Source organism: Phalacrocorax carbo, chromosome 2, assembly GCF_963921805.1.
Source record: "Phalacrocorax carbo chromosome 2, bPhaCar2.1, whole genome shotgun sequence".
Classification (NCBI taxonomy): Eukaryota; Metazoa; Chordata; class Aves; order Suliformes; family Phalacrocoracidae; genus Phalacrocorax; species Phalacrocorax carbo.
The window spans coordinates 76,042-95,381 of record NC_087514.1 but is presented as its reverse complement, the minus strand read 5'-3'; the positions used below and the strand labels follow the sequence as shown (position 1 = coordinate 95,381).

Here is a 19,340-nt window from a genome sequence, read left to right as displayed (position 1 = left end):
ACAACTGCTGAAGGTTTAAGAGCGAAGGAGAAAATACTTAGACTCAGCTGTCCTTCCTGGCATTATACATCCCAAATGCCCTAAAAAATAAACAGAATACCCAGTTCTAGAGTGAAAAAATAACAAGGCAATGCTTCGTTCTTAGTAATGTATCTCATCTTCTCTAAGGCATGTGAATTGATACTCCACAAAATCCAGCGTTGCACTAACTGGCACATTTTGAATGGATCAAAACTAGTTAACATAGATGTAAGGAGGCAGTAGTTTAAAAAAACCAATTGTAGCTTAGAAACCTCACTATGGAACATAAAAATTAGCCGTAAATGGTGTGTTGTAATTTTCAGCTAATTTGTAGGGGAAATACTTAGCAAATAGTGGATTATTTGTCTGAGAACTAGAGACACAGCCTTGCAGTTAGCAGCTTAACAACATCAAATTTGAACCAGTATCTCAGAGTTCTGCCAGCTGCAGATACCTATTCCCAGGAATTGTAACTAAGAAAAAAAAAATTACATTAACTAAATGCAGAATCTAGATGAATTCTGCAAGATGGACAGTAGCAGGAGGGTACTTGCAAAGACTGCAAGTCCATAGAGTCCAAGAGCTCGGGTGACTCTGCATCCTCATAGTGAATTTTCATTCTTAGCAGAGTTTCTGCCCAGGAGCTACCTAGATCACCTGGGTAAAGTTTTATTCATTCACTGACCTGAGATCAGCTCATGCTTACTATAAGTGATGAAAGATAATAACTTTTGAGGTTCCAGTTAACTTCTCTCCTTCTGCTTAAATCAACAGGGAAGTAGTTTGAAAGACTACTGAAAGAGTAGCGAGCATTTAGTGTATCTTCTGTCATGTAAGGCATGGAATATGTTAATTGTAGATAGCAGCACATGAGAAGCTAGAGGGAGATTATTGGGATGATGCCAATGCTAGGTGTACCGATATATTTACCCATACTTTTTAGGCCTTAAAAATGGTATATTGCAAATACACCATATATATATAAATCCATCATTCTTCCTGCAAGCTGAGAATTCATCAACCTAGTATAGTTCTTGTTGCCCATCAGGGAATTAAAGCATGCCAACCAATTAATAGAATCATAGTATCATCAAATGGTTTAGGTTGGAAGGGACCTTCAAAGATCATCTAGTCCAACCTCCCTGACTCGGGCAGTGACATCTGCTAGATCAGGTTGCTCAAAGTCCTGTCCAACCTGACCTTGAACACTTCCAGTGATGAGGCATGCACAACTTCTCTGGGCAACCTGGTCCAGTGTAACACCACCTTCATCGAAAAAAAAAGTCTTCCTTATGTCCACTCTAAACCTAGCCTCTTTCAGTTTAAAACCACTGCCTCTTGTTCTGTCACTAGAGTCCTTGGTAAAAAGTCTCTCTGTCTCTTTCTTATAAGCTGCCATGTGTGAACCAGCACAGGCAGGAAGCCGGAACAACCCCAAAACACGGATTAAATAGAAAGACTAAATTTATTTTTGTTACCTGGCTAACTGGAGGATCCCTGAAGCAGCACCCGGACAGAGGCACACAGTGGGAGATGCAGGTACCATGGAGCTTGGTGCATGCTAGAGGATCACAAAACCTGCTGTTTTCACCTGTTTATCAAGGATTCATGCAGGCATAGTTCACTACTGTGCTTTGATCTTTCCCAACACAGGGCAGGAATCTCAAGCGTGTTCCATAGGGTGCCTCTAAGTCTATCACATGCCTATGTTATCTAAACACAGATGTTCTACTTGTCCAACACACAAGGCTAAACAACAATTAGTATGATATATGTGCTTTTTGTCACCCCAGCTACGAGTCACTTGAGTGTGTTTACAATCCTTTTTGCCAATCTTCCGTTATTTTCCTGCACCCCTTGACTAGACTAGAATGGAATAGAATAGAATATTTCAGTTAGAAGGGACCTACAACCATCTAGTCCAACTGCCTGACCACTTCAGGGCTGACCAAACGTTAAAGCATGTTATTAAGGGCATTGTCCAAATGCCTCTTAAACACTGACAGGCACGGGCATCTACCACCTCTCTAGGAAGCCTGTTCCAGTGTTTGACCACCCTCTCGGTAAAGAAATGCTTCCTAATGTCAAGCCTGAACCTCCCCTGATGCAGCTTTGAGCCATTCCCAGGCGTCCCGTCCCTGCGTCCCAGGGAGAAGAGATCAGCACCTCCCTCTCCACGTCCCATCCTCAGGAAGCTGCAGAGAGCAATGATGTCACTCCTCAGCCCCCTTTTCTCCAAACTAGACAAACCCAGAGTCCTCAGCCGCTCCTCACAGGACATGCCTTCCAGCCCTGCCACCGGCTTTGTTGCCCTCCTCTGGACCTATTCGAGTTACCTTCACATCCTTCTTAAATGGTGGGGCCCAAAACTGCACGCAGTACTCCAGGTGAGGCCGCACCAATGCTAAATACGGCAGCATTTAGATCACCTCTTTTGACCGGCTGGTTATGCTGTGTTTGATGCACCCTGGGATGTGGTTTGCCCTCTTGGCGCCAGGGCACACTGCTGGCTTCTGTTGAGCCTGCTGCCAACCAGCAACCCCAGATCCCTTTCTGCAGGGCTGCTCTCCAGCCACTCCTCTCCCAGTTCATACATGTGCCTGACATTACTCTGTCCCAGGTGTGGAATATTGCATTTGTGGTTGCTAAATTTCGTGCTCTTGATACCTGCCCAATCCCTCTGCAAGGCCTCATGTCCCTTGAAGAGAGTCAACAGCACCTCCCAGTTTGGTATCGTCAGCAAACTCGCTAATGATGCATTCAACTCCTGCACGTAGATTGCTGATAAAAATATGGAACAGAACTGGCCCTAGAATTGAGCCCTGAAGAACACCTCTGGTGACTGGTACCCAGCCAGATGTAGCCCCATTCACTATGATGACCCTTGGAGCCCTGCAGTCCAGCCAGTTCTTTACCCAACACACCATGTACCTGCTTATCCCGCACTTGGACAACTTGTCCAGAAGGATGCTCTGAGGGACAGGATCAAAAGCCTTACTAAAATCCAGAAAAACTATCTCTGCTGCCTTCCCTTCATCCACTAGGTGGGTGACCTTATCATGGAAGGATGTCAAATTAGTTAAATTTTTAGTTAAGTATTGAAAGGCATCCCTGAGCCTTCTCTTCTCCAGGCTGAACAACCCCAACTCTCTCAGCCTCTATTCATAGCAGAGGTGTTCCAGCCCTCGGATCATTTTCATGGCCCTCCTCTGGACCTGCCCTAACAGGTCCATGTCTGTCTTTAACTGGGGACCCCAGAACTGGATGCAGTACTCCAGGGGGGTCTTACGAGAGCCAAGTAGAGGGGGAGAATCACCTCCCTCAACCTGCTGGCCACGCTTCTTTTGATGCAGCCCATGATATGCTTGGCTTTCTGGGCTGCAAGCCCACAGTCCGGCCGCATACCCAAATTTTCATCCACCAGTGCCCCCAAGTCCTTCTCCACAGGGCTGCTCTCAATCCCTTCACCGCCCAGCCTGTAGTGATACTGGGGATTGCCCCGACCCAGGTGCAGGACCTTGCACTGGACCTTGCTGAGCTTTATGAGTTTCACATTTGCCTACTCCTCAAGCTTTGCAAGGTCACTCCGGATGGCAACCCTTCCATTGAGCAGATCAGCTGCATCGCTCAGCTTGGTGTTATCTGCAGACTTGCTGCTGGTGCACTCAATTCCACTATCCATGTTATTGATGAAGATATTAAATTCTGCACCATGAAGAAAATACAAAGCACATCACATCACCTTACCCATTATTTAAAGAATTTTCTAGCTGTATAAATGCTAATAGCTGCTAAGTAGAAAGCACTCTAGATGAGTGGCTTTAAGGAAAACTGTCATATGGAACAAAACTGACCATTGTAGCACACCTCTCTGCTTCCATAAACAAACCCCTACCCATATAGTGTCCTTTTGGACTAGGAAATTAGCTGCCTGTATGTTTGAAGTAACAGAGATCTTGATCCGCTCAAGATTTTTCTCCTTATATGCAGAAACGTCAACTTCTTCAACTCTCATTTGGATCCAGAGGCTACGGTAATCTTTCCTTACGGATGTAGACACAATCAGTCACTCTTGAAACTGGTTTTATTCCCCTGACTCTAAATCTGTATCACTAGACCATCAGCTTCCCATCTTTCACAAACACAAGGTACAGACACTTGTTCCAGTTCTGACATCCCAGTAAATGCATCACAAGTGCAAACAGAACTATATCTTTTTGAATGCATTCCAGATAATGCCCAGGGGCTTTCACTCTCTGGTATCCCATTTGGTAAGTTAGTTTTCTCTTAAGAGTTGCAGGATATTTAAGATACTTTTAAAATTAAAGTCCTGCTTAGTTATCACGTAAGCTGTTTCAAACCAGAATTGATCTACTTCTATCAAGGTTTCTATGAAGAGATATACTCCGGTACATACACACCAAGTACAGTGTGTGTGGAGGTGGTTGAAGTTGCTGCTTTTGCTTACCCGTACTGTCCATGCATCTATGACAAGTGTCCTGAGTGTATTCGCCTCATTGCATACACACAGACCTTCTGTGTAGCACTAGTGCTATTACTCTGGCACTGCCTGGGGGCACTGAACTTCTGTGAACACACTGTAGTATTCATCTATGCATACATAGCAGGCTGCCCACTCAGAGTTACAACTGCTGCTGCAAACCAGTTGTCACACAATCCAGACAAGTGTATGAAATCTTCAAAATTTTCCTGAACTTCATTTCTAAAATAAAAATGAGGATCTATTCAAGGGGATCAAAGTACCTGACAGCTATATTTTAAAAGTGAGCAAACTCTAGAATTTCCTCTTGGGGGAAAAGGATACTTTTTTTACAGTTTTCCTGCCTTTCCTTAGGAACAGTGTAATGGTCAAACACTTGTAGCTACTCCTAAACTTATTGTGCGCACTTGTTAGGGACTTGTCCATATATCCTTGCAGGTCATAAGTTCATGCAGGCTTATGGTGGCAGAAGCATAATTTCTGTTTTTTATTTCACAGTTCTCAGATTTGTGCATCTATTTTAGAAGAAATTAAAACCACCTGAAGGAAGTGAGGAGGCTTAATGACTAGAACCTTGCCTGGGCAAACACAGGAATGGCACACTCAGCACAGGCTGCAGGTTCTTTCCAAGCGGGATTTGATGGTGCTTTCTCAGCATTAACTTCTAAGAAGGAGCTGGCTGGAATAAGACAACAGCATCTCCCTCCTTAGTTCTCTCCTTGCAAGCCAAAGAGGGTGACGGTGCAGATTTTCTGGCCTTATTAGTCAGCCAGAGGTCTGTTCACGCTCCAGTGTTTGGTGCAGTCCAGTTCGGGTGTTTGCTGCAGCCCTCAGGATCTGTTTTCGCAGGTAAAGGTGACATCTGGAGACCAGGCTGCCCTGCCCCGGCGTGTCTGCGCCCAGTGCTCTCTGGGTGGCACCAAGCCCAGGTTACCTGTGGTCAGTACTGCTCTCTTTGCTGGTTCTTCAGAGGATGGAGACTCCTCAGCACGGCCTTAGGTGGGAGTTAGCCTGGGCTGAGCGGTGTGAAGGCTGATGGCCCAAAAAATGTCCTAGGCTGGGTGCTGCCAAACCTGCTTCTGCCTGCCCTTGGGCCATGCTGCACCCTCCGCCCAGCCCGCACAAAGCCCAGGGGAGCAGTCACCCGGTGCGTTTCACAGCTGAGGCTGACACTCCTTAGTGCACACACAGCAAAATGACACCGTCCAACGCAGACTGGAGGAGGCAACGCCCTTCTGAGAGACTGTTTTTATTCTGGCAGAACAGTCGAGTGCAGATGTCTCTCCATGTTACATGAGAAGCACAGGTACCCTTCCAAACAGCCTTCACAAACCAGTGACCTTCCTGGGACATCTGTCCCACTTCGCCTATGATCACTATATTCAGTCATACCAGGAGTCCCTCCAGCTCCATAATTGTTTTCTCCCTGTGGCCAGTGGCTTAGAGAAAACCACGGGGATAATTTTGCTTTTGCATCAATTTATTTATTCACTGGTACTATTTTTCCCACATATTCATTAATGTATTGACTACCACAAATCCTTAGGGAACTAAGGTGACTCCTCTGATTGTAAAAACTACCCCACTTACTTAGCCTTCCTCCTATGTTTCCTGACCTACCTTTTCAGCCAGAAATTGTGGGATGGTGGAAAAGTGTTCTGCCAAAGTATTGCATGCCTGTCCTGTTGTACATACTTTCTCTAACCATCCTAAAACATCCTGTGGGAGGGAGTTCTGCAGAGTAAGAACAATTGAGAATTGAAAAAGTGTTTCCTGGTGTTCAATTTCAGCCCACTATGTGCTAGTTTAATTTTATGCCCTTTAAGTTCTTGTACTGGAGGAGAAAATGGACAGCTGTCCCTGGTCATATTTTGTAGCTGTCGTCTCTAGACTAAAAAGTCATCGTTCAGATGTATAATAGCCTTTTTCAAGATGTGAGGAATGAGACTTTCATATTCACAACACATTCAGGTTGTGAGTTCCCTCTGAATCTATGTAGTGGTGTTATTTTCTCTAATTTCTTACCTAATAATGCTTAGCATTATCTGACACTTTTCCTTTAAAGGTTCATCTTCTCCTTCTTGATTGATAACAGTATTGAAATAATTATACTAAACAATAAAATACAAAATTAAGGTTGTTTCACCACTTTATCAACAACATATTCACTCTGCCATTTTGATTGTCCAGTCAGTATCATAAGGTTCTGCTGTTGCTTCTTCGCTTTTTGTTTTTGTAGTTTGCTCTCATCATTTCTGTTCTGAGCAAGCCACCATTATGAGACGTTTGCTGGCTGCATGAGCATTCATCCCCTTTATGGATTGTATCTTAATATGTTGAATATATTCGTCTCATATCAAAGAATGAATGGAAGGCTGGGAGTATTTCAGTAAAATGAAAGGCTAAAGACACTACTAAAATAGTTAAAAGCAAGTATGTAGGTGAATTGAGCACACCAAAATGAAGATATATAGAGTGGAATGCTTTTTTATTTTAAGAGAAGAAAGACAGAATGAGAATTAGAGTGGGAAGATAAAACTAGACAGTTCATAATACAAATGAGGCTACATGTGTAGACTATAAAGACAATTTTCTATTGGAATGCTTTGCACAGGCACCTGTTAGATTCAGTTGCTATCTTTATATTAGGACCATAATTTTTCCTGGTGTATCATGCAGGTCTGCTAGGAGTTATAGTTTGAAGCAGGAGTAACTTGTGGGAGTTTGAGGCAGGAGTAACGTAGCACTGATCTGTGCTACGCAGGTAGTCAGATAAGAAAGTCCACTCAGGCTTCATCTGGAAACCGTTATAGCTTTGTACTTACAGCTGTTAACAAAAATGATAGCAGGGGCCTGAAGTGGGTGTTTTGGTTTTTTTTTTGCCTCCCTCACACATCCTTGGCAATCCCTTCCATTTTGGTAGCAGAAGCGTTGGATGGCAATGACAATAGCTGCCGCTTTCACCCTCATTACTCACACTTCCTATTATTGTAACTTTGCATGAATGGTCAAGGAGAGCTATGCTCTTTTTTTTTTTGATTATGAGGAAGCCTCTGTTGGCATGTCAGTGCTGAGGCCCCAGGAAAAGTATGTCCAAGCATTGACATTAATTGAGGGTCAGAAACCAAAGTGCTTTGGAGTTCTTTGCAGATCAGTATGATATTATTTATTGAGTTGTATTTGTGGCATGACAAGCTTTTCTTCCAAAAATTGGTTAAAATCAAATTTGTCTTTAGGCTCAAATAATAGTTTCCCTACAGAGAATTGTCAAATACTGAATATGAGCCCCTTCAGCTCAGGTGTTTCTCAACATCAAGCGATGGAAGAAGCAATCATGTCCCTTGGTTTTTATTTCTTCATGGATCTCATGAAGACTTGTCGGACTTCTGACCATGTTACAACAGCAGGATACCCTTATACTTACCTGCATGCCACTCATACCCTCCTTAGTATTCATATGCTGAGGTGATTATAACACTCAATTTGTAAGGATTCAGAGGGTGCATTTGTATACACACGTGCGTTTTGGTTTAGTGCCATATTACACAGAGTAAACAATTTTTGTAGCATTTGGAACTGAGTTTTAATGGAGTCCAGATAATAACCAGCAGCATTGTTCTTGGGGGGGTGGGGGTGGGTGGGTGGGTGGGGAAGGAGTAGCTTTAAAACAAAAGCCAAGTTTAAGCTTAACAATTGGCAGCCTAAAAAAGAAAGTTGGGCATTCTGTTAAATGCATCATCCTTGTTCATCACAGGGCTGCCCAATTTGACTTGTTCCTTATTTTGCCCAGAAACATTTAACTGCGTTAAAGTAATGCTTAAGTGATTAACACCTTTGCCTAACTTAAGGCACTCTATCTATCCGGAATGAACTTTCTCCAACATTGCTGTGTGTGCTTTGAATCTCTTCCCTTTTGATTTTACCATCATGAACCTCCAACTCTCACCATTTATGAGGATGGATGTGTCACTGGAGTGAAACTGCTCTCATTGTTGGTTATTCTTTTCTTACAGCTCTCCCTCCCCTCATGGCTCGTCGATCTCAAAGCTCCTCACAGGGGGACAATCCCCTTGACCCTAACTATCTTCCTCCCCATTACAAGGAGTATTACCGCTTAGCTCTGGATGTGCTTACTGAACAGGGCAAAGAAAGTTACCAACGCTTCCTGGCAGAGGAAGCAGCACCTGATTTTCTTTGCAACTCAGAGGTGGATCACATCATACAGAATCTCCAGAAACCCCAGTACGCCAATCAGGAGGGTAGCACAGACACCGCAGGTGACAATGACATGGATGGATCCTCTGGGACTTACTGGCCCATGAACTCAGACCTCGCTGTTCCTGAGCTTGACCTGGGATGGCCAATGGTCTTTGGGTTCAGGGGAACAGAGGTGACAACCCTCGTGCAACCACCACCCCCGGACAATCCCAGCATTAAGGAGGAGGCCCGCAGAATGATTCGAGCAGCTCAACAGGTGAGACAGTGATAAAATGGTGTGTGTGCAAAAAGATGAATCAGAATGCATCAGGTCCTCTGTTAATTCCCTTAACTTAGCTCCCAGAACCTGACAGAGGGGAAGGATGATTCTAAAACTACTGTTTACTGCATCAAAACTAGCCTCTCCTCTGCTCTCTGGTGTCATGGAAGAGAGTGTTCAGCCATGCTAAAATATACCAAGAGTTTGCAGAGTCACAGAATAGTTGAGGTTGAAAGGGACCTCTGGAGATGGTCTAGTCCAGCACCCCTGTTCAAAGCAGGGTCAATTAGAGACGGTTACTTACTTAGGACATACCCTTGAGTGTCTCCAAGGGTGGAGTCTCCACAACCTTTCTGGGCAACCTGTTCCAGTGTTCAATCACCCGTACAGTAAAAGAGGTTTTTCTCATGGTTAACTGGAATTTCCTGTATTTCAATTTGTGTCTTGTCCTTTCACTGGGTAGCACTAAGAAGAGTTTGGCTTCATCTTCCTTACACCCTTCCATCAGGTATTTATACTCACTGATAAAATAAGAGTTGAGAAGGACAGGGAGATAGAGCTTTGAAGCTGCTTCCCATATTATCAGCATATAGATGCAGCTATATAGTGGCTGACTGAATGTAGGCCAGGAAGTTATCTAAAAATGGCACGAGTGTGTTGGAGGGGGTGAGCAGGTAGTGGCTAAGCAGCTCAATACAACCTTCTGGTGTGGTTACGTTACCAAAAAAATACCTGCTATCATTGGATTAATGAGTAAAAGAACTCTCAGTGGCAGTGAGGTTTCTCCCTCACCTCTCACCCTCATATACAGAATATGCACCTTAGCAATTCTGTTTCCCGTTCTGGAGCCCACAATGTTTAAAGGAACCTTTAAATGGGAAGGTTCCTCATTAAAAAGGAAGTTGAAATAGAGACGGTGCAGCAGTGCAGCTTTGGAATGTGAGGTGCTGGGCAACATGATCAGTCAGGGCGTGAGCAGGCACAGATAGTTGATGTCTTTCTTGCGTTCTTTTCCTAGGTGGTAGCCATAGTGATGGACATTTTCACTGATGTGGATCTGCTGTTTGAGGTGTTGGATGCTGCAGCTCGCAGAGTGCCTGTGTACATCTTGCTGGATGAAATGAACTCTCAACTTTTCCTCGATACAGCTGCTAAATGCAAAGTCAATCTTAACTATGTGGAGGTGAGTAATCCGAAGACCTGCCCTGCCCCTAATTTGCATCCTGAGGGGGATATGTCCTGGGACACAGAGGGCTGTTATGACAGTAAAAACCTGAGCAAGGGGAAGATGGCCCAGAGCCTAGTGAAGGATGAGTATGAAGAAAGCTAGGAGAGCTGGCACAACAATACTGAAGCCTGAAGGCTGGGGGCACACGAATGAACAGGTTTATCTACCCATTCTATATGCAGACAGAATCACTAGATCTGAAGTACAAAGGTGGTGGCAGGATGGAAGTTAAAAGAGCAAGGGGAAGAAGGAGGGGCAGGGGAAGAGAAGTAACAGTTCTAACTGAGTCAGTGCCTTGTCTGGTTTGCAGTTCCTAAGGGTGAGGACAGTTTCTGGCCCAACCTACTACTGCCGCACAGGGATGTCCTTCAAAGGCCATGTGAAAGAGAAATTCCTCTTGGTGGACTGCATGGTGGTGCTGAGTGGCAACTACAGGTGAGAAGCCCTGCAATGTTACATGTCCAGTTTCAGTGAGAAAGAGGCTGGTTAATTGGTAAAGCAGTTCTTCAGCACTTCCAAATGAACATCAGTGACAAAAGTTTTTCTCACTGAAGGATACTGAGCAGCAATTCTCAGGAAAAACACACCATTTTGCAGCTGAGGTAGATACAGCAATTAGACAAGCCCTCAAGGCCAGACACCCAGAGGCCAGAATATCTCCAGGGGTACAGACTCCCCAGCCTCCCTGGGCAGCTGCTCAAATGTTTGACTGCCCTCATTGTGAATAGTGTTTTTTCTTTAGAGCTCATTGATATTTCTCCTGCTACAACTATCTGTTGCCTTGTACCCTGCAGTGTACCTCTGGGAAGAGGCTAGCTCTGTTTCCTTACAACCACACTTTACGTAGTTAAGGACAGCAGTCAGCTTATGGCCCCCACACCCTCCATCCTTAGCCTGCTTTTCTTCAGGCTGAACAAGCTCAGCTCTTCCAGCCTGGCCTCATACCTAATATACTCTATCCTGCTATCCTATCCATCGCTATCCTAACCTATCTCTAGGACAGGATATCTCTATCTCTCCTAGCATCTTGGTAGCCTTCTGCTAAACTACCTCCACTTTGTCAACAGCTTTCTTGTACTGGGAAGCCTAAAACTGGGAAACCATGAACCAGTATATGCTGGGGGGTACCCAGCTGGAAAGTAGCTTGGCAGAAAATGATCTGGGGGGGTCCTGGTGGACACCAAGTTGAACATAAGCCAGCAATGTGCCCTTGCCACAAATAAGGCAAATGATATCCTGGACTGCGTTAGGCAAACCATTGCCAGCCTGTTGAGGGAGGTGTTCCTTCCCCTTTATTCAACAGTGGGAAGGCCACACCTTGCATCCAGTACAAGAAAGACATGGATATACTGGAGAGAGTCCAAGGGCCACAAGGATGATGAATGGACCAGAGTACCTCACATGTGAGGAAAAGTTGAGAGAGCTGGGACTTTTTAGCCTAGCGAAGACACAGCTTGGGGAGATCTTAATATATATCGCTATCTGAAGGGAGGGTGCAAAGAGAATCGATGGAGCCAGGCTTTTTTCAGTGGAGCCCAGTGGCAGGACCAGAGGCAATGGGCACAAACTGAAACACAGGAGGTTCCATTTGAACATAAGGAAACACTTTTTTACTGTGAGGTTATCTGAACACTGGAATAGGTTTCCCAGGGACCGTGTGGAGTCTCTCTCCTTAGAGATATTAAAAACCTGTCAGGACATGGTCCTGGGCAACTGGCTCTAGGTGACCCTGCTTGATCAGGGGATGTTGGACTGGGTGACTGCCAGAGGTCCCTTCCAACCTCAACCACTCTATGCTAATGTGAAAATTGGACTCCATACGCCAGATACAGTTTCACAAGTGCTGACTGGGGGTGGGGTGGGTACAATCACTTCCATTGACCTGTTGGTGCACTTTTACTACTGCATCCCTGTATATGTTAAGAGCCACCATCTCTGCAAAGGTGCTGCTGTCTTTTTTCATCTTGTTGCCTGCCAGAACCTCCAAGTCATTTTCAGCCAAGCTGCTTTCTAGATAGTCAGCCTCAGCCTGTATTGGTGGATGGGCTTGTTCTATCCTAGGTACAAGAATCTGTATTTGCCTTTGCTGAATTTCATGAGGTTCCTGTCAGCATATTTCCCCAGCCTGTTAAGGTCCCCCTGACTGGCACATCAACTGCACCATCCCCCCCACCATTCTGGTATCATCTACAAGTTTGCTGGGGGTGCACAATGTCCTGTTTTCCAGGTCATAAATGACAGTGTTAAAGGCTATTTCCCCAAGCTCTGACCCCTGAGGAACACCACTTATAACTGTCCACCAGTCAGACTTCAAGTCACTGACCACCACCTGTTAAGCCTGACAGTCCAACCAACTTCCTGTGTGGCACACTCATTCAGTCCACAGTATTCCAAGTTGGCTACAAAGCTACTTATGTAAAGGCCATCTGGGAACTCTTGCTAAAATCATTAAAAAAACCCCACCTCATCATCTGCTGTCCCCTCGTTCATGCAGCCAGCCTTCTCTTTGTAGAAGGCAATCAGATTGGGTCAGGCATGGTTTGCCCTTGGTAAATCCCTACTGTCTGATCCCAGTTGTCTTATTCCTGTGCCTGGAAATGACTTCCAGGAAGATTTGCTCCACAATTTTCCCTCAGACTGACTAAAGGCTGACTTGCTGTAGTTCCTTAGTTGATCCTTTTGCTATTTTTAAAGACGGGCATAACATTTTAGTTGTAAAAACCACTTACAACCCGAAGTATTGCAGGGACATTGACTTCATATAAAGATTATCATCTGCTCACTCTCTTGCTGTTGTTACTACTAACTGGCTTTTTTAGAACAGGAGTCATTTATTGCCTTGTAAAATCCTCTGCAAAGATGTGATGCCAAATCAATTAATAACTATGAGGCTTGGGACCAACAGTGTGTAATGAATGCTGCCTGAGCAGTAAATAATATCAGGAAAATTCTCTTCAGGTAAGCAGATGGTTTAATGTAAAGTGGTACAATCAAGTTACCTGATGCTAATAGACTATCATTACTTCTGTTTCTCTTTGTAGTTTTATGTGGTCTTTTGAGAAGATTCACAGAAGCATTGCACACATCTTCCAGGGGGAGCTGGTGGCCAGCTTTGACGAAGAATTCCGAATTTTGTTCGCACAGTCAGAACCTCTTGTTCCTCCAGCCAATGTCTTGGCAAAGGCAGAGAACACATTTGCCATGACTCCCTTTGGCAACAATATGCCTTTCTTTCCTAAAAAACCACCCCTGATGTTCCAGAGGGATGAGAATCTTTTTCCCTCCTTTATGGACAGAGTTGATCCAGACAGATATTTCTTGTCAAATTTCAGGCGGGATGATATGTTGCGCCATACTGTGGAGGGGTCAGCCATGCGAATGTACAAAAAGATAGAAATGGAGAATTCTCAGATGGATCCTGTCAGGGGTTTTCTCCGTTCGAAGCAGTTGGAGTTGGATGCTTTTAAGAGACACAGTTTTGCAGAAGGAACATTTGAAAATTTTGCTTCTTCTAAACAGTATGCCAGGCAGATGTTCATGAATAATATGGATGAATTTAAAATCCAATCTAGTCATTTTCAGAAGGATCAGTTCTACCAGTACCAGTTTGAACATCCCCATCTTTCTGGCAGAACTCAGGGACTCTTTGAGAGAATCCGAGGTGGTAGGCCAGGATTCAATGAACTGGAAGATTACGGAGAGGGACCCAGATACCCTGAACTTGAATCCAGTTTTCCACAGGAGGGTTTCCCCTTAAGGCTGGATTATGTACCTTCAAATTCTTCCAGGGAAGTGAGACATGGCTCTGATCAGCTGAATCCTGCAGGCAACGGCCCAATGGGAATGATGTTAAGAAGGCAGAATATAGGACAGAAATTTATTTGCCAGACTTCTCCTACACAGAAACAAAGCCTGGAACAACGCCTGTTCTTACAAGACAAAGATGAGGACCAAGATGAAGGCAAGAACACACAGGAAAATCGAACAGGTTTACGTAACTGGAGGATTTCTTCATACCTCAGTGCATACCAGTCTGAACCAGAAGAAGGTCTTCCAATGCCTATGGAATCAGAGGCATATAATGATGTACTTGGGGATACCCTCACAAAGCACTCCACTGACCTCATTCCAGCATTCAAATCCCCTATGTCGTTTAATAGCAAGACTCTGGGAATTGAAAGTGCCAAAGAATTTGCAGATCTTGATAGAGTAGGTGAAGAAACCCCTGTAATGAAACAAGATGCCTTTAGGTCCAGAATAAATCCTTTGATCCAGAGGAGCTCAAGACTCAGGTCCTCTCTGATTTTCAGTGCTGCCAAATTAGATCAGCCTAACACCACAATAGAAAAGGTTCAGATGATCCAAAAAGAACAAATGTCCAGTGAGCTGACGAAAGACAATGAAACTATAAAGACAGCTGCCTCATCAAAAGTGGCAGAACTTTTAGAGAAGTACAAAGCCGTGGGCAAAGACACAGAGCGAGCTACAGTCACTCATACCAAAGCTGTTTCCAGTTATCTACAGGAAGAATCACAGAACACAGAGAAGAAATGTACTAAATCCGTGCAATATAAGATTCTGGAGAGTAGGGTACTAGACTCCAAAGACTCCTGCAGTACTTACAAAATGCATGGAGAGGCTGACAGGCCATTTGGGATGGCCTCATCAACCCCCCAGCTTGTTGATACATTGAGTAAAGATCCCCTAGCGCATATTACAAAGGTGGACAAATTATCATCTCGGTTTTACCCTGCAGAGAATAAACCTGCTCTTCCAGAGAAGGAGAGTCTTATATTTGTAGGAGACACTCAGAAGTTGACTCTTCCAGAGAAGAAGGAAAGAGTGACATTCAAAGAAGACACTCAAAAATTAGTCAATACAGAACTGAAGAAACCACAGATTAGGACATGTACCACATCAGGTCTTGAAAACTTACCTAGAAGTCAAGGATCTGACAGCTCTCTCAATAAATCTGAGGAAGACTGTTCAAAACCAGAACAAAATCCAATGGAATTTTTAAGAAAAGGGTCACTACGGCTGAAGCAGCTTTTGAATCCAAAAGGTGAAAAGAAACTGGAGGAGGAACCCACTTCTGAGAGTGGAAAATCCGACAAGCAGGCTGTGGGTCTCAAACGATCTTCCATAGGGGACTGTCAGGAAATGATGGAGGAAGAAAAAACTCATAAATTTGCAACACCACTTCCTCCCAAAAGCAGTCAGCCAACACAGGGGAGATTTCCTTCATCCACAGCTAACATCCTGTACAGCAGCAACCTCCGTGATGATACCAAGGTGATTTTGGAACAGATCTCTGCAAACAGTCAGAAGAATAGAGCTGAACTGGCCAAGCAACTACCGTCCGCTAGTAATCCCGATCTTTCTAAGTCAACTACAAGCCTGGAACGGAAAGGTGAGAAGGAGAAAAGCTGTAACATCCACAGGTCAGAGAGTTTTGGGAGCCAGAAACGGAATCTTCAGCGGCAACCATCAGAGGATAGAGATACCCTTCTGAAAAAAATGGAGAATATGCGGAAGGAGAAGCGAGTCTACAGTAGATTTGAGGTCTTCTGCAAAAAGGATGAAAATACAAGTCAAAGTGAAGAGGAATATGACACAGATGCCAAAGACAAGAAGATGGGAAAATTCATGCCCAAAATCCTGGGGACCTTCAAGACCAAAAAATGATCATAGAAATACTATTTAATTCCATATAATCACTGACTGTCAAAGGGGGATGAGGAAGTAACTTGCTTATGATGGCTATAAGCACCATAGGCAATACTCTTCATGGTTAGTGAGTGGAAATGTGTTCAGCATTAGACTCCTAGGGTATAATATGCCCAATAAAGTCACGTGGTATCAGGCAACCTTATCACAGTATGTTTCAAATAAAACTATTAAATTGCCAAGATGCTTAAAACAAAGAAATAAAGTCAGAGTCTCTTTATATTATGCTCAGAGAACATTTTCAGCAGACAAAACAATTCTACTTTTAGAAGGAAAAAATATAAAATAGAAAAGTCAATACTTGAGTTCAGTCTAGGAAAGAAAAATACACACAGATGTACATGCATGCACATGCATGCGCATTAACTGGAAAAAGTGTTTAAAAAATCATTTGCTTCTCAGGTACAGTTATCTTTTCTTTGTATTTAATAATGAATCAAATATGGGTGGCACCTTTTTGAAGGTTTACAGGAGAAAAAAATATTGTAAACAACTTCTTGCCCTTATCTATGGTTATGGTCTTGTCTAGCGGTACATGCTCAGCTTTCATATTTCCTGTTTTCTAAGCCCATCAGTTCCGTTTTGTTAATGGTTTGTTTCCATATGTATAATGGAAGTATTGCTTTAGGGTGTGGGCTGAAAGGCCATAAAAAAGGAAATTGACATGCTAGTAATGGAGAATGACCTGTTTTTAGGACTCATTTTCACCTGAGTTGGGAGTTTAAGCATCTAAAATGCTGTCTTGGCCAAACAGTAACTTCCTTGACAATGTAACTCCAATTCATTAAGTGACAGTGGGGAGGAGGGGATGTTCATTTGTTAGCATATCTTTCCACATGAAGACAAGGGAAGAAGAGCCTCATAACAATGGATGGAATAAGGCTGCTGGAATTTTCAAGCTCAGAAGTGTTTTATCACAGAATTACTATTAAGGTTGGAAAAGACCTCTAGGATTATCAAGTCCAACCGTCAACCCAACACTATCATGCCTCCTAAACCATGACCCAAAGTGCCACATCTACACTTTTTTTGAATACCTCCAGGGATGGTGACTCCACCACTTCTCTGGGCAGCCTGCTCCAATGCCTGTTCATTCTTTCAGTAAAGAAATTTTTCCTAATTCTCATATAACTTTCTTGTAGTAGGTTGGTACCAAGCTTAACCACGCAGCTTTAAAACAGTCCAGAATGGCCTGTAGGTTCCTCCTGTTGTGTTGTTGTGTCTTGCAGAACAGAAGGTAGAAACAGAGGCTATCAAGAAGACACTGTATGATGTGTAGTTACTCAGCTGCTTGATTTTTTTCCTCCCCCCTCAGCTTGGACTGTTTCTGCCTGGCATCCAGCAAGATTCCCAGATTGTGGTGTGTTCCCCCCCGCCCGATCTTTGTGCCGTAGCCTAAAGAGATGACAGGGAAGGACGCTCTTACATAGACCTAGGCTTCTGAATTTCCCATTCCCATTAACCTGGGTTTCATGATTACCCACTTGTGACACTAGCTGCAAAGCAGTTCAGGTACATCGCTGACAGATGGAAGCAAGCAGCTGCATTGGTTCCCAAAGGTAAATTTAGTAAGGTCTTTAGAATGGTAGCTTTTTTTTAAGGATACCAGCTCTCATGGTAGCAGGCTTTATATAATTTACATATCTGTAAAAATTAATGATTCTTTTACCATTTGTTGAAAACCTTGGGAAATGAATGTGTGGAAAGACAGATTGTCTGATCTGAAAAAATATTAAGCTGATTTCCATATTAATACAGATGGTGGTAAAAATCTGCAAGAATCAAGAGAAATTATCACTTTAACGTGAGGAGGTAATCCTAGAAATAAAGTTAAGACAGGATAAAGGGAAAAACCAAAGGAGGGAAGAAGCACCCAAAATTAGAAAAAAAGCTGAAGCGGATTTCTTACGCTTCCTCCATACTGTATAGATGTATACCATTTCAGATACTACCCAAAATCTGTTGCATACATATAAATTCATAAATGAATGCTGTATGTATACTTATTTTGTCTGCTCTTAGTAGTGAATCAGATCCAATTATTGGTGAGTCCCAAAATGAACTGTAATGATCAGTACAGTTGTTCTCTGACAGATGATACAGATGATAGAGATTATTTTACTCTAGAGAGGAGGATAGGCTATATATATCCTACTATATATATGCTACTCTGTTTTGTGTAATTCTTACTCACATCATTCCACACCTCTCCAGCCTTTCCCAAACCTACCTGCTCCAGCATCGTTCTGTAAGAGACGAGTTAGAAATATTTCTACAGTCACAGATTACATTTACATTTTAGAATTTTGCTGTATTTGGTTAGATTGTTAGGATTTTTGTCTTGCTTAGCATGGTGTGCTCAGTGTAAAACTATGTTCCTGACCAAACCAGAATGACTCATCTCTTGTAGTGATATGTAGATTACCAGATGTTGTAGGTGTATACAAATATTGCAAAATAACTAATTCACTTGGTAATAACAAAAGCTATTTTAAGAATAAAAAGTTAGTGTTAGAGCCCATCACCCCTCAATCTGAGATTAGGTTCACAGAGGATGTTAGATACTGTGTTGTATCATCAAATTGGTAGGTGCTAAGCTTTCAGTGGAAGTCAGAACCCTGAAATAAGCAGTAGACACCCTTTTCTGTGCATGAGAACTGGCATCTTAGACTCGCAAGAGCCGACACACTACACAGAGCAGTGCCTACACAACATGTTCACTCTGTCATTGCCATATCCTATATCTACCTGTACCTGAGATAGCCAGGAAATGCCTATTTTGTTAATATACCAGGAAAAACCAGGACTTCCCCATGAGCTGCATTCCCAGCTCCCTAGAATTACCAGACTCAAGTGACCAAGTATTAAGCTGGGACGAGCGGCTGATACACCAGAAGGCTGTGCTGCCATCCAACGAGACTTGGACAGGCTGGAGAGCTGGGCCCAGGGGAACCTCAAGAAATTCAACAAAAGCAAGTGAAAGGTCCTGTACCTGGGGAGGAACAAGCCCATGGACCAGAACAGGCTGGGGGCTGACCTGCTGGAAAGTGGCTCTGTTGAGAAGGACCCGGCAGTGCTGGTGGGCAGCGAGGTGACCCTGAGCCAGCCACCGTGCCCTTGGGGCCAAGAAGGCCAACAGTGTCCTGGGGTGCATTAAAAGGAGCGTGGCCAGCAGATCGAGAGAGGTTATCCTCCCCCTCTGCTCGGCCCTAGTGAGACCACATTTGGAGTACCGTGTCCAGTTTTGAGCACCTCAGTTTAAGGAAGACAGGGAACTGCTCCAGCAAGTCCAGTGGAGAGCTGCCAGGGTGATCAGGAGACTGGAGCATCTCCCTTGTGAGGAAAGGCTGAGAGACCTGGGTCTGTTTAGCCTGGAAAAGATAAGA

At 43.8% G+C, this 19,340-nt stretch overlaps 1 protein-coding gene across 2 annotated transcripts in view; it reads left to right on the top strand.

Annotated features, from left to right (window-relative positions):
• FAM83H (family with sequence similarity 83 member H) overlaps positions 1-19,336 on the top strand; it is a 30,445-nt gene extending 11,109 nt beyond the window's left edge. The window contains exons 2-5 of one of the 2 annotated variants that reach the window (XM_064441843.1): positions 8,536-8,996; positions 10,018-10,182; positions 10,538-10,662; positions 13,269-19,336. In XM_064441843.1, coding sequence (XP_064297913.1) covers positions 8,550-8,996; positions 10,018-10,182; positions 10,538-10,662; positions 13,269-15,912 — 3,381 coding nt within the window. In that variant the 5' untranslated portion in view covers positions 8,536-8,549 and the 3' untranslated portion in view covers positions 15,913-19,336. Of the gene's footprint in view, positions 1-8,470; positions 8,997-10,017; positions 10,183-10,537; positions 10,663-13,268 lie in introns of those variants that run through there. The other variant, XM_009501785.2, reaches the window with a different exon arrangement.
• The last annotated feature ends 4 nt before the right edge of the window (positions 19,337-19,340 follow it).